Here is a 12,240-nt window from a genome sequence, read left to right as displayed (position 1 = left end):
GGGAGGATTAATGAGCTGGTTCTGTTGGTGATATCCATCTTTAGACAAATATCCACCAAAGTCCTTTTTCCCGTATGATCAGGAGATCTTTCAGTACTTTTCTGCTGTAAGCTGGTTGTAGTTTATTTTAGCTTTAGGTCAAAAAATGTGTGTATTTTCATTTTCTTTCACCTTCTCAACGCCTCGCTGACCAGATGACGGCTTAGTTTGAACTACTTGGTGTTTAATCAGTGCAGAGATCAGAGCTCATTATTTACTTCAAAAGTTTCTCTGCGTCTGAATTTTAACATCGAACAAACAAATCTGTACATTCCTTTGTGTTCGCCTGACAAAAGATCTGGCTGAACTGAAGCTAGCTGCTGTTAGCATGACATAGTTGGACAGAGAATTTAGCCCAGAGGCTACCAGACTGTGTGTGTGTGTGTGTGTGTGTGTGTGTGTGTGTGTGTGTGTGTGTGTGTGTGTGTGTGTGTGTACAGTCTTTAGCTGCTATGATTGTAACCAGCTGTGCTGTCGACTGGTGGCCTCACTCGTCTCCTCTGCAGATTCCAGTGAAAGCGCACACACACACACACACACACACACATGCGCACACACATGCGCACACACATGCGCACACACACACACACACACACACACACACACTCAGGAATCTCCTGTACCCCGACACTGTCTCCTCTCTTTCATCCAAACACACTGACACACATTCTCATTCTCTCATTTTTCTATCACACATTGTTGGTTTTACATCCGACCCCATCTACACGCACACACACACTCGCACGCACACACACACTCACACACACACACACACACACACACTCACACACACACACACTCGCACGCACACACACACACACACTCGCACGCACACACACACACACACACACACACACACACACACACACACACACACACACACACACACACACACACACACACACACTCACACTCTGTGCAGGCATTCACGTGTCATCACCTCTCCTCCTGTCGTTGTCTCGTCCCAGCAGGAGGTCAAATCATGCACTCTTCATGCGTAACCCTTCTCATAGTTTAGAATATAAATTGTATGACGTCGACTAACGACAGGAAATTCCTCTGCTGAGTAATTTGTCTTCATTTACAGCACGAAGGCTGCGTTCACACACACTTCTGCTCTGCAGCCTCAGCAAGACGACCAACACGATGCAACATCATCCTGTAAACTGTTGGTCAATCAAATTGTGCAAGCAAACATTCCTGATGGATAACTGTCTCGCATGAACACCATATTTTTATTCTATTTCGGTGAATGATAGAATAGTTGCTGCTGTGATAACTTCCCAGAGTTGCACGATCCTGTCTGAGTGTTCATCACCTCAGAGACGCCGTTAACGTCACGGACCTGTTCCTCAAACTGGATGTTTGATTCCAGGCGTCAGGTACCTTTGACTTTGACTTTTCACTTTCAGAGGTTGCAAAGACATAACAAGGTTGTGAATCAGCCGTCAGGTCTGATAATAGCTACTGTAGAAGTTACACTTGGTTTCATGTCACTGATAGGACACAGTGGCTCTTAAAGACTGTTGTGAATCTCAACTCTCAAAGACGCAACGACATGATTGGCTGATCCATCCCACTTCAGCTTTGGGGCACCATATCTGGTGCTACAGGCTGGTGAGTATTGACGTAAGAGGAATGGTTCCAGGCCTCTTGACTGAAGGAACTGGGTCACACAGTAAGTCAATGTTTTCAGCTGAACATGTGACAAACACAACAGTCCACATCCTGAACTGGCTCTGTAACTGTGACTGACAGCTACGAGGCAAACACCGGCTCATCCGGCTCCACCGTGCAGAATCAGGCCACACATGTGACGGTCGGCCATCGCAGATATGTACGATCTACCTGTTTCCAATCTGCAGCTTGTTATCTCACCGTGAGCAACAGTTTGACTGTAAGAGTTTGGACTGAGGTGCTGTTCTGAAACTGCTCGATCGCTCTCAGAAGATCGACTGCGATCTCCGCCAGCTCGGCCGGTTTGGGCACAGAGCGGTATCTCGTGACTCGCTCTGCTTATTTTAACAAGTCTCTGTGTCTGCTGCCGGCCCGCTGACAGACTGCGACAGCCAGCTGCTGCTCCACTTTCACAAAGTCTCAGCTCGTAACTGAGAGGTGTGATGTAGGCGGCAGGAACCTGGAATGTAGACGAGCTCCTGATAGACCCGGGACTGTTTCAACCCGGAGCCGTGAGCGAGTTGCCTGCTAATCACCTCATCTCACACTCGTTGCTTCAAGCAGAGCAGCAGTTATTGTGCAAACTGTGGATTTCCCCCCAAATTCAGGTCCCACTATGTGACAGAAAGAAAGAGATAATGTCGTGTTTACAGTCATCAGTCAGCTTTCATGCCACTTTTCTTCCCACAGTAGATATCTGGTCCTGCAATTTAAAAACTCCTCGTCATACAGAAACAAGCACGCACACACACACACACACACACACACACACACACTCTTTAAGCCACACTGAAACACAAACCCACTCCGTCCTTTTTACAAGCAGAGTGTGGAAGATTGCATTGATCGTGACTTCCTGGGAGCAGATTCAATCCTGTTGGTTTTATCTTCGATCTTTGTTGTTTAGAAAATGTGTGAAATAAAATCTGCGGTTGTGTTTTTGCACCATTTTTATCATTCTTGGTTTGCTGATGACAGTGAGTTTTGGCAGATCCGTCATTTGTTAAATGATCTCGCTGACAGAGGAACAGATTTGTTTGGAATGTGGCGGACGAGTCGCTGTTGGCTCGCATGATGGTTTTAAGAGTTCTGATGTTTCACAGCTGTGATCAGCAGGCTGAGTGTGTTGCATTCACTGTTTTGTCTGACTGAGCCTGAAGAAAAACCCTCACAGACACTTCAGGCTTCTCAAGATACTGATGTTTCCTGAGAAGTCTTTGTAGCTTGTATAAAAGAAAATATGGGAGTCGAGCTGAAAACCCAGATGTTGAGTCATAATTCAAACTTATCAAAAACACCAATGAACATGTCTGATTTGTTTGAGCTGTACGCAGATAACGTCACAGTGTTGCAGGCAAACACTGACACAGTTTCTTGTCGGTGTTTGCTTCTTGAAGCGCTCCTGTAGTGCAGCGGGAAACAGAACCAGTACAGTCCGAGTCAGGGGAACAGACCCGGGAGGGGCTGGATGCTATCACACCAGCTTTAACCCAACAAGCGAGGTTAGATTCCCGTCTGTGAACAAGTGTCAAGATGGATTTCTTTATAAGTATTTTGGTGAAAATAATGTAGTTTTTGTGGCTAAACCTACCAAACTGTAGCCCCTTCTGCACATCTGCAGCCAGGTAAAAGCTGCAATGTGCCGCCTTGTCTTTCTAAAAAGGAGGTGTAATATTCCTTCTTTTCCAAAAAGCCTCCACTGGGGTAGGTGTAAACATGTGACCTGACGTGAAGCACGAAGTTGGGCAGTGAACGGGGAAGCAGGCTGAATTTGTCTTCAAAATAAGAGCTTTACATTGCACCCCATTGGAGTTTAGAACTGGGTTCTTTTAATTTGAAAGTAGCGACCGTTAGTAGCTTGCTGCTACAACAACAAGCGGACAACCAAACAGCTACAGAGACCGAGGAGACGCTAGCATCTCCTGGATCTCAGCGGCTGTCCAGTTGCTCATCTTGACGTCCGCGGATGAAGTGATGGACTGTGATCAGCTGTTTCCTGGTTTTAAAACTCCCCGGCTGTGTGTCGCACAACAGTGCAGGTCATCCACACCTCCGCCCACCTCACGCAGAGGCCGGCACATTGACGCCTCGGATTTACAGCAATGGAGGTGGAAATAAGTGTTCCCTCCGAGGCGGCAAACTGGTGGACCACAACAGACCCCCAGTATACCGCCTTCTGTCTAAATCAACAGACCTAGCCGCAAAAAGGACGGCCAGATTGGCGACTTGCTGCCCAGTTTCATAACATCAGTGACAATCCATAATATGTCACAACAAATAAAATGATAAATAAGCTTTATTTTAAACATAACACTGAACTGACACTAGAGGAAAAAGGACTGAGTTAGAGACCAGCTGGTGAGGAAAGGTGTTGGTAGAGACCAAAAACTGAGCTAAAAGAGAATCCACCATATCGACTGCAGAGTCCAACATCAGTGAGCTCTGATGGGAAAGAAACTCACTCAACTCAATAAATCCACTTTTTCACTCTGCCGTGAAACTACAGTTTGGTAGGCTGAGATTTCTTCCTGAGAACAAAATGTTCGGAGTGTAATGACGCCAAAAGCTGCACAGATAAACTAAAGAAGTGTTTTAAAGTACAAACATCACAAAAAACAACAAGATATGTGATGTGAAGCTGTGACAGATGTGACATCATCACCACAGCAGCATCTTATTCTCACTCAGCATCATTTTCCTCCTGTCAGGAAACAAAAACAGGATTTTAATATCGTTCTTGTTTTCTCAACTGGAATCAAAACTTTCCTCATTTTTCATGTGTTCAGACGTTTTCACGTCCCCAGGAAACCTGTCAGAACCGCCGTTGCATCACTTCAACAATAAACGGGCGCCGAGAGGAGAAGCCTTCTCCTCGGCTCAGCAACCAGCTTTTACAGACGTGGGGTTTCCGCTCCGTCAACAGAGGTATTAAACACGAACGGTGGATCGGGACCGCTTTAATCGCCAAGTATAACAAATGTGCAGGAATTTGTCTTGGTGACACAGTAACTCAATGACTGCCTCAAACCCTCCCGCACTCCCCTCGCTTACATTTCCTGCCGTCAGTCAGGCAGGCAGGTTGGCCAGCGCGTTGTTTCTGATTCTTCAGGTTTTCTTCTCCATCTGGTCTTCATTTCCCTCTCGGAGCGTTTATCTGGCTCGGTCTCAGAGAGGGCTCATTCCTTTGGACCGGTCCGGCTGCCTGCCTCCCTCTGCTCTACAGTTACACCCTCAGCAGAGACTGACGCCGTCCTGGATACATGAAGTCCATGAAGCTTCAGTCAGTTTGACCAGTGACACATCTGACATTTATCAGCGGGTGTCATCTGTTGTTATCAGATGTTTATATGATGATATCAGATACTTACGATCTGCCTTCTGAGTCTCAAAGACATTCACATTTACGAATGAATCTCAGAGTTTTAACCTTCTGGATCAGCTTCCTTAGAGCGGTTAGATTCTCCACAGTTGTCAGTCGGTGACTCCCAGACTTGGAAGTGATCACAAAGTCTAATTGTTGCTCATATATATTCCTTTAGTCTGTAAGCGGTCCGCTGATCAACAGTATAATAGAGGATTATCATCATATTAATCTAAGTTGTGGATGTTGTCTTGAGAAGTCCATCGTTGCTGAGATCCGATCTGTTCTTTTCTGTTCTGGTCTTCCTGCCCGCCGTTGTTGGGTATGTTTGTTTTCTTCATGTTGCTGCCTACAACCTGAAAGTGTCTCCACCTTCTGCAGTTCAGTTTTCAGCCCGGGACAAAAACCCCGGAGGACGGAAAGCGCTCCCAGTTTGGAAGCCCGGTCTGATCTTTTGTTTACTTTGCTGCCATGACAGAACGAGCTGTTAAAGACATCAATCAGTGATGATTGGGACAAGTTGGGTAGTTTGTTGTATTGGAGTCGAGCTCAGTGTCTCTTCATCACTTCAGGGCCCGGCAGACGGAGTCCAGGTTAATCTGAGGCTGTAGGCAGCCAAACTCTACAACCTGAACCGATAACTGTTTGTGATTCTTTTACAACTTTTTGCAAATTGTTGTTTTCTCTTGGTGACTTAAAGTCCGGATCATCAGTGCCAGCCGGCTCTCTGCTGGAGTCATGCAGAGCTGCAAGTCCGTACCTTCAACTAACAAAGTGAACGTGGGTATCACGTTTCTTGCGTCACCTCTGTGGTATGAAACGTCGACACCGCACATGCAGGACGAGGGGCCGCGGGTTAATCACAGCAGCCAATAGGGGGGCTTCTGATGAGAGTCACAGCCAATTAGCTCTCAGGCAGGCTGCTGCCGTGGAAACTGTTACCAGGACGGAGCGGTTGGGGATCTAATTGAGTCCAAATGGTTGTAATTCATCCAGTAAAGGGCAGCCGTGGGTTTAAATTCTCAGCGACACCCGCCATCTCGTGTGAACTCAACTCGCTCCAGACTGCAGCTGAAGCACACCTGACTTCTCTCACAGTGTTTGTCTTGGCGGGAAGGTTCAGGTTACTGGTGTCTCTGCTTCTTTAGCCTTTATATTACAGCAGTAAAGACATCTCAAAGTCTGTTTTGAGTTTAAGAAATATTGAAGAAGCTTGTCGGAGACAGACAGCGTAACTATCTCCAGTGAAAGATCAACATTAAGTTTTTATAGGAAGTACAACACGCTTATTTATATTTTAAACACAATGGAAACACACAGTAGTTCATCTGATAACTGCTTAGACTGTTGCAAAAGACTTACAAGAGTAACTAATGATTGAATAATCTGTATTTAATGATTCAGGAACAGAGTTATGTTGCTCTGGCGGTGAGGCTGTGAAACGTTGGACTCATAGTGAGCAAACATTCATGTGTGGGAGAATGTAAAAGTCTCGGGGAGGTTCTTGAAGGGTGTCGACTTTCCCCAGACGCCATAAACAAGAAGTCTGAGTGCTAAACATCACGTGTCCGGACGTTAGCATCTACAGAGACATTTACAGGACGAGCTGAGTGAAGCTCGTTAGCCTCAGAGCCTGAGATCAGCTCAACTGTAAACTGTTTACTCCGCAGACGGAACACGGACCTTTCAGCTTTAAACCCGACCCGTTCACCTGAGCGCAGCGCTGCCGGGCCGTGTTTACACTCCGCTCCGTGGGAGATAACACACACCATGATTTACGACCCTCTGTCACACTGAAACTACACCACCTCCTCTCCTCTGCTGCTCATTTGCACAGGGAGGATCGTCTGAGTCAGTATTTGTCATGTAAATATTGTCACCTCAACTGCCATTCAAATGACATTTGCATTCAGGCTGAATGTAGGTCAGTCAGTCAGTAGGACGTCTGCACGGCGAGGGGAGATTAGTGCGAGGGGTTTAATGAGCAGCACGGGGCAGCGGAGGAGGACGCTGGTTCTGAGGGAGTCCAAACAGCAGGAAGACCAGCGAGACTGATGACATCACCTGAGCCTCTGAAGTCACTGTAGAACAGTAACAAAGAGACGTAACAGGCCAGTGATTTCAGAGTTGAGAAGTTATCGAGTAATTGAAGTTGAAACCACCCGCAGAAAATATTTTCACCACAAGATGTGATCCAGTTTCACCCAGAATCAATCAATAAAGTTTTAAAGTTGTGTTTGTTGAAGTTATTAAAGTATTTCAGTGCTGGAGAGATGTTCCTCACATCAAACTGAGCCGTCTCTGCAGCAGAAAGACCAGAACTGGCTGGTGTTTTCACTACAACAACCAGAATGCATTGCACCACACCGGAGGGAAAAACACTCCCGCCAGTGATGAGTTTTGGCCATCAGTCAGTTTTTCTGTGGTTTCAGTTGTTTTTATTCTCCAGCTGCATCCGTCTTTTGATAAAAGCATGGCAGCATCATATAAATTAAGATATCATTTCCATAAAGTAACAAACACTAATATATCTTGAAAAAACACCCACAAAACAACCTTATTTGGCATCATTGGAACTTATAGGTGAGAGACAGAACGAGTCCTACGTGATTAAAAACACTCAAACATGGACTTTGACTTCATGAGATCTTCAAAACAAGTTTAAACGTCTTCTGGACGTGACGAACAAGAAAAGTCGTACGTAGCGACTGAAGTTAAAGACTGAAGTTAAAGACTGAAGTTAAAGACTGAAGTTTGTCTGTTACCAGAAGAACAACTGGGCGAACTTCAGGACTTCTGTTTTCAGGAAAACAAACAATCAGAAGCTGTTTTCTTCGATCCATTAAAGTCTTTCCATCCAGCTCAGGTTCTCAGACCCGTTCAGCTGAAAGCCCGCTTTGGCAGGGTTGATATTCTTTCCGCGCCCTATACGTCTGCATGCCCATTAACCTAATTATCCTTATTATGGCTGCAGTTTGAGTTCTCCACTTCAGAGTGCAGAACATGGTTTCACCTCCGGCTGTGTTGGAAAAGGCTGTTTAGATTTTTTCCTCCAAACTAAACAGTGTTTGGAAACCTTTCTCTGATCGACCTCTGGAGTCTTCTGTTTTTAATTTATCGGCTTGTTTTAACACTTTGAAACTCCGGACTAATATAATAAAGTTTTACTAACTGTATTACAGGTAATAAAAGAATAATAAACAGCTGCACATGTGAGGAAAATATCTGGCTTTGGTAAAAACCAGCTAAATGAAAAGTATCAAATACTCGTTCGTGAGACGGTGAAATTCAGATTTTCACTGTGACCGACAGAAGACTGATGGCTCTGTTTGCTTTCAGACATCGTCTTGTGTTTTAATGCTCAGTGAGTGACGGTGGAGATGAACAGGATAAGAGAGAGACGAGGGGAGACGGAGATGCTCTGCAGACCAAAATGTCTCTTTCTCCTAAATGCATTTCAGCTCCTCCTCCAGGCAACAACGGCCACTCACATCCTAATGGGAGCTTATGAGAACATTGTGCGCTTCTCTAACAAGATCTCGACTTTCAGCTGAAGGTGCACAAACAAAAAAATGCTCTCATCTGAATCTGACTGTTGGGAACAGGATGAGTTTGTGTGTTTCCATTAGAGCTGTCCCAAACGATTATTTTCAAACGACTAATCTAGCGATTATTTTTTAGATTAGTCGACTAATCTAACGATTAATTTAACGTTACATGACCAAACAAAAGTAACGTAGTAACTGTAACTGTCGTTGGTAACTTTATATGAGGAAAAAAATACCGCAGTTGTAGGTGGAGCAGCGTCTGTCCTCCCGCCTGTCCTACCAACTCTTCGTCACATTTCTGCCCGAAAGACATGTCCGTCACCGGCAAAAACCTTTAACTCAGAAATCACGGTGATGGTCAGCGACCTGTTTACTGATGGCGATTAAGTTATAATGTAATTTAGCGTGAAAAAACGTAACTCTTTCACCTTCCAGGATGTTTAGGGGGCCGGGTTCTCAATCACTACACATTATAAACGGTCCGCGGGTTTAGATTGACAGGGGGGACACCTGGCCCTAGTTTCCATGGGAAACAACTCTTGCGGCTGTTGTGTCAGGCAGGAGATGTCGCTGCCTTCTCTAACCTTCTCTACGTTTCACATTTTGATAGTAAGCTCCAAACTGTTCCCTTTCAGAAGAGACCAGTATCATGACTCAAACCCAAAAGGTTCAGAGGCAGTTAGAGGTAAACCCAGCGTGACTCACTGGATGTCGTCCGGCGGTATAAACCTGCCATCCACCGCCTGTTTCACTCCACATCTCTCCGATCTCTAACCTCCGTCTCTACAGCAAACAACCACCTCCGAGCCAGAAACCTCTGGGCTTTTTCCATTGGCATTTTGGTCTCGCTGATTTGCGTTACCGTTCCCAGATTAAGCCGTGCCCCAAATGGGCCTTCCTCGGGCTGCGGTGGTGACTCGTGACCGTGGGCGACCCAACACAGGACGAACTGACACGTGTTTATCATGGAATTGGCTGAGCTTTGTTGGCGGCGATTTGTCGATAGTTCTGCACGGAGGAAGATTATTTACAGCCGCTCATTTGTCCACTGCTCAAGACAAGCGAGTGTTGAGTTAAAGACCCACTTGAACCAGGTAGCCCAGTTGTAATGGAACCACGACTCTGCATCCTTGGCTTTGTGCCGCCAGGACGATTATGGTTGAATCAAAGAAATACAAACAAGCCAGAGCGTTTTTTCCCCTGTAGCAGAATGATAAATGGTTTGGTCTGGCTGTGTGAGACTAGAGGTAAACCCACATTTGAAAATAATCATGAGTAACATTTCCAACCTGTGGCTCACCTTTACGCTTCCTGTGTTATTTTTCATGGAAGGTACGGATGTTTGAGAGATGGAAACGTTTACGGCACCTCCAAGAATTTACTGGTTTTGACAGCATCCATGTTTGTGTGCTCACGTGGACGTTAGAAAAACAGTTTAGTGCGTCTGTAACCTTCTCAGACAACGAGTGTTTCTGACAGCTACATCTCGGACGATGTTGCTGTGACCTTTACGAGTCTTCAGGCCGAGGCCAGCGCTACAAACACTCCAGTTGTTTTCTCACAGATACACGCCGATGTGCCGCCTTTTTCCAAGCCTTTCCATTTATCCATTAGTCACCACCGCCACAGCTCTGGCGCTGCTGCCAAGACTTCTTCTGGCTTCACGAGCTTCAATTTCAGCAGTTTTGGTTTGTTTTGCTTTGAACTCTTGAAATCTGAAGCCGGGTTGGAAAGTCTGCAGTTTGTGGGAGGGTGGTGAACGAAAAAAGCAAAAGGTCAGAGGCGTTAAATGTTGTGTTGCTGAGACGAGGAGAGCTGGCGGAGGAGGTTGTGTGTGTTACTGAGGTCACGTGTTGGGATGCTTGTTATGTTATTCTGCAGAGCGTAATGGACTTTTATGACTCGCTGCTTTTGTCTGAAGAATTGGATTATGTGTGCTTCCACCTGAGACGAGACAGACAGCAGAGATGTTTCGCTGTAATAATCGATTGTTGAATGACAAGTGATGACGTGGAGGTCTGCAGATTTACATTTTACAGCTATACGGTATAAAAAATGAAGGGATGCATCTTCCAAGTGTTTTAAACCAAAGTTATACGTTCCAGCTACTGAATGTGGTAAAACAGGCTGAATTGTCCCCAGGTGAAGGATGGAACCAGTGATATGAATCATGTAACCTGCCTTGTTTTCAGCGTTTCAGGTGTTGAGTTATCTGAACATCTCAGCTCGTTCAGTCTCTGATGTTTCCTCTCATGTTTATATTCCTAACACGTCCTTCTCTCTCTGACCCTCAGACGTACATCGGCTCCATCCTGGCGGCGGTGAATCCTTACCAGCAGCTCCCCGGCCTGTACGACCGGCCCGCCGTGGAGACGTACAGCCGACACCACCTCGGGGAAATCTCGCCGCACATCTTCGCCCTGGCTAACGAGTGCTACCGCTCGCTGTGGAAGAGGCTGCAGAGCCAGTGTGTCCTGATCAGGTGGGAGATCGTGTCCGAACGTCTCTTTGAATCACTTTACAGAAGTTTAATTAAACACAAGCAAACTTTGAAACCACAGTGAGGGATTTTCCCAGCTTTTGCTGACTTGACAGTGACTGAGGTGATATGGAGCCTCTAATTCGCCCGTTTGGATAAAGTGTCGTGGTCTTAAACTCGTTCACTCCTCAGCGTGCCAAACACTTTGATCAAGCTCAAACTCCCCGGGCAGTTTGGCTGCAGCTCTGAGGATCTGAGCGCTACATGCTACGACACACACACACACACACACACACACACACACACACACACACACACTGTGAGACTATCTCCATCCTCTGTACGCTACGTTCCTTCCTCACATCCTTCCTCTTTGATTGTAGCCGGTCGACTTTCACATCCTCAGTCGCTCCATTGTTCCATCAGACAGACGGAGACGTTCTCTTCCCCTCCGACGCACAAAAGAAAAAGTTATTTTTACATTTCAGAAATGATAATATTTAGCTGGCGTTTGAGCGAGGAGCGGATGTAGAGGACATCGCAGTGTTTGACCCTGTGGGAACTGTTGTGTTTGTGGTCATCGAGGTTTCCTGGACGCACGGCCGCTGGACTTTCTACATTCCTGTGGGGCTGATATGGTGTCAAAATATACACAGAGCACAGAGGATTATGTAAGAACTGAGAAAATATTATGAAAGAACTCATGTTCGATTTAAAATCCATAAAGCTAAGACATATTGATCAGTGCATTATTAATCTGTCCACATCTGACTGAACGAGTGAATAGGTGGATTTGGACTGTTGCAGGTAATTCAGGTTTAGGTGAGAAAATAATCTCTGTCTCTTCTAATCTGAAGCTGTTTATCTCTACACAACAAGATGAGCCACGTTGACCTTGTTAGCTCTCCTTTTGAAACTACCTTTGTCCAGAGAAACCTGAACGCAGCGCTGGTCGTCCTCTGTTGTCTCTGCTGGTCCAAACGATCTCAGGTCAGCAGCTACTGACACTCAAGGATTAAAACTCTGACGTTTCAACGAACATGAGGAATTTGGAAAACCAAGATCTAAAGCAGAGAAAGATAAAAACACCTAGTTTAAGAGGTGAAGGTGGGAGGAGGAGGAGGTGGGGAGGAGAG

The 12,240-nt window shown here is 45.8% G+C and overlaps 1 protein-coding gene across 1 annotated transcript in view; it reads left to right on the top strand.

The window, feature by feature from the left end:
- myo10 (myosin X) overlaps positions 1-12,240 on the top strand; it is an 88,465-nt gene that overhangs the window by 45,189 nt on the left and 31,036 nt on the right. Inside the window, exon 4 of the mRNA XM_030403298.1 lies at positions 10,920-11,185. Coding sequence (XP_030259158.1) covers positions 10,920-11,185 — 266 coding nt within the window. The remainder of the gene's footprint in view (positions 1-10,919; positions 11,186-12,240) is intronic.

Source organism: Sparus aurata, chromosome 21, assembly GCF_900880675.1.
Source record: "Sparus aurata chromosome 21, fSpaAur1.1, whole genome shotgun sequence".
Classification (NCBI taxonomy): Eukaryota; Metazoa; Chordata; class Actinopteri; order Spariformes; family Sparidae; genus Sparus; species Sparus aurata.
Note: the sequence above shows the minus strand (reverse complement) of the source record. Positions and strands in the feature narration are given on the sequence as shown.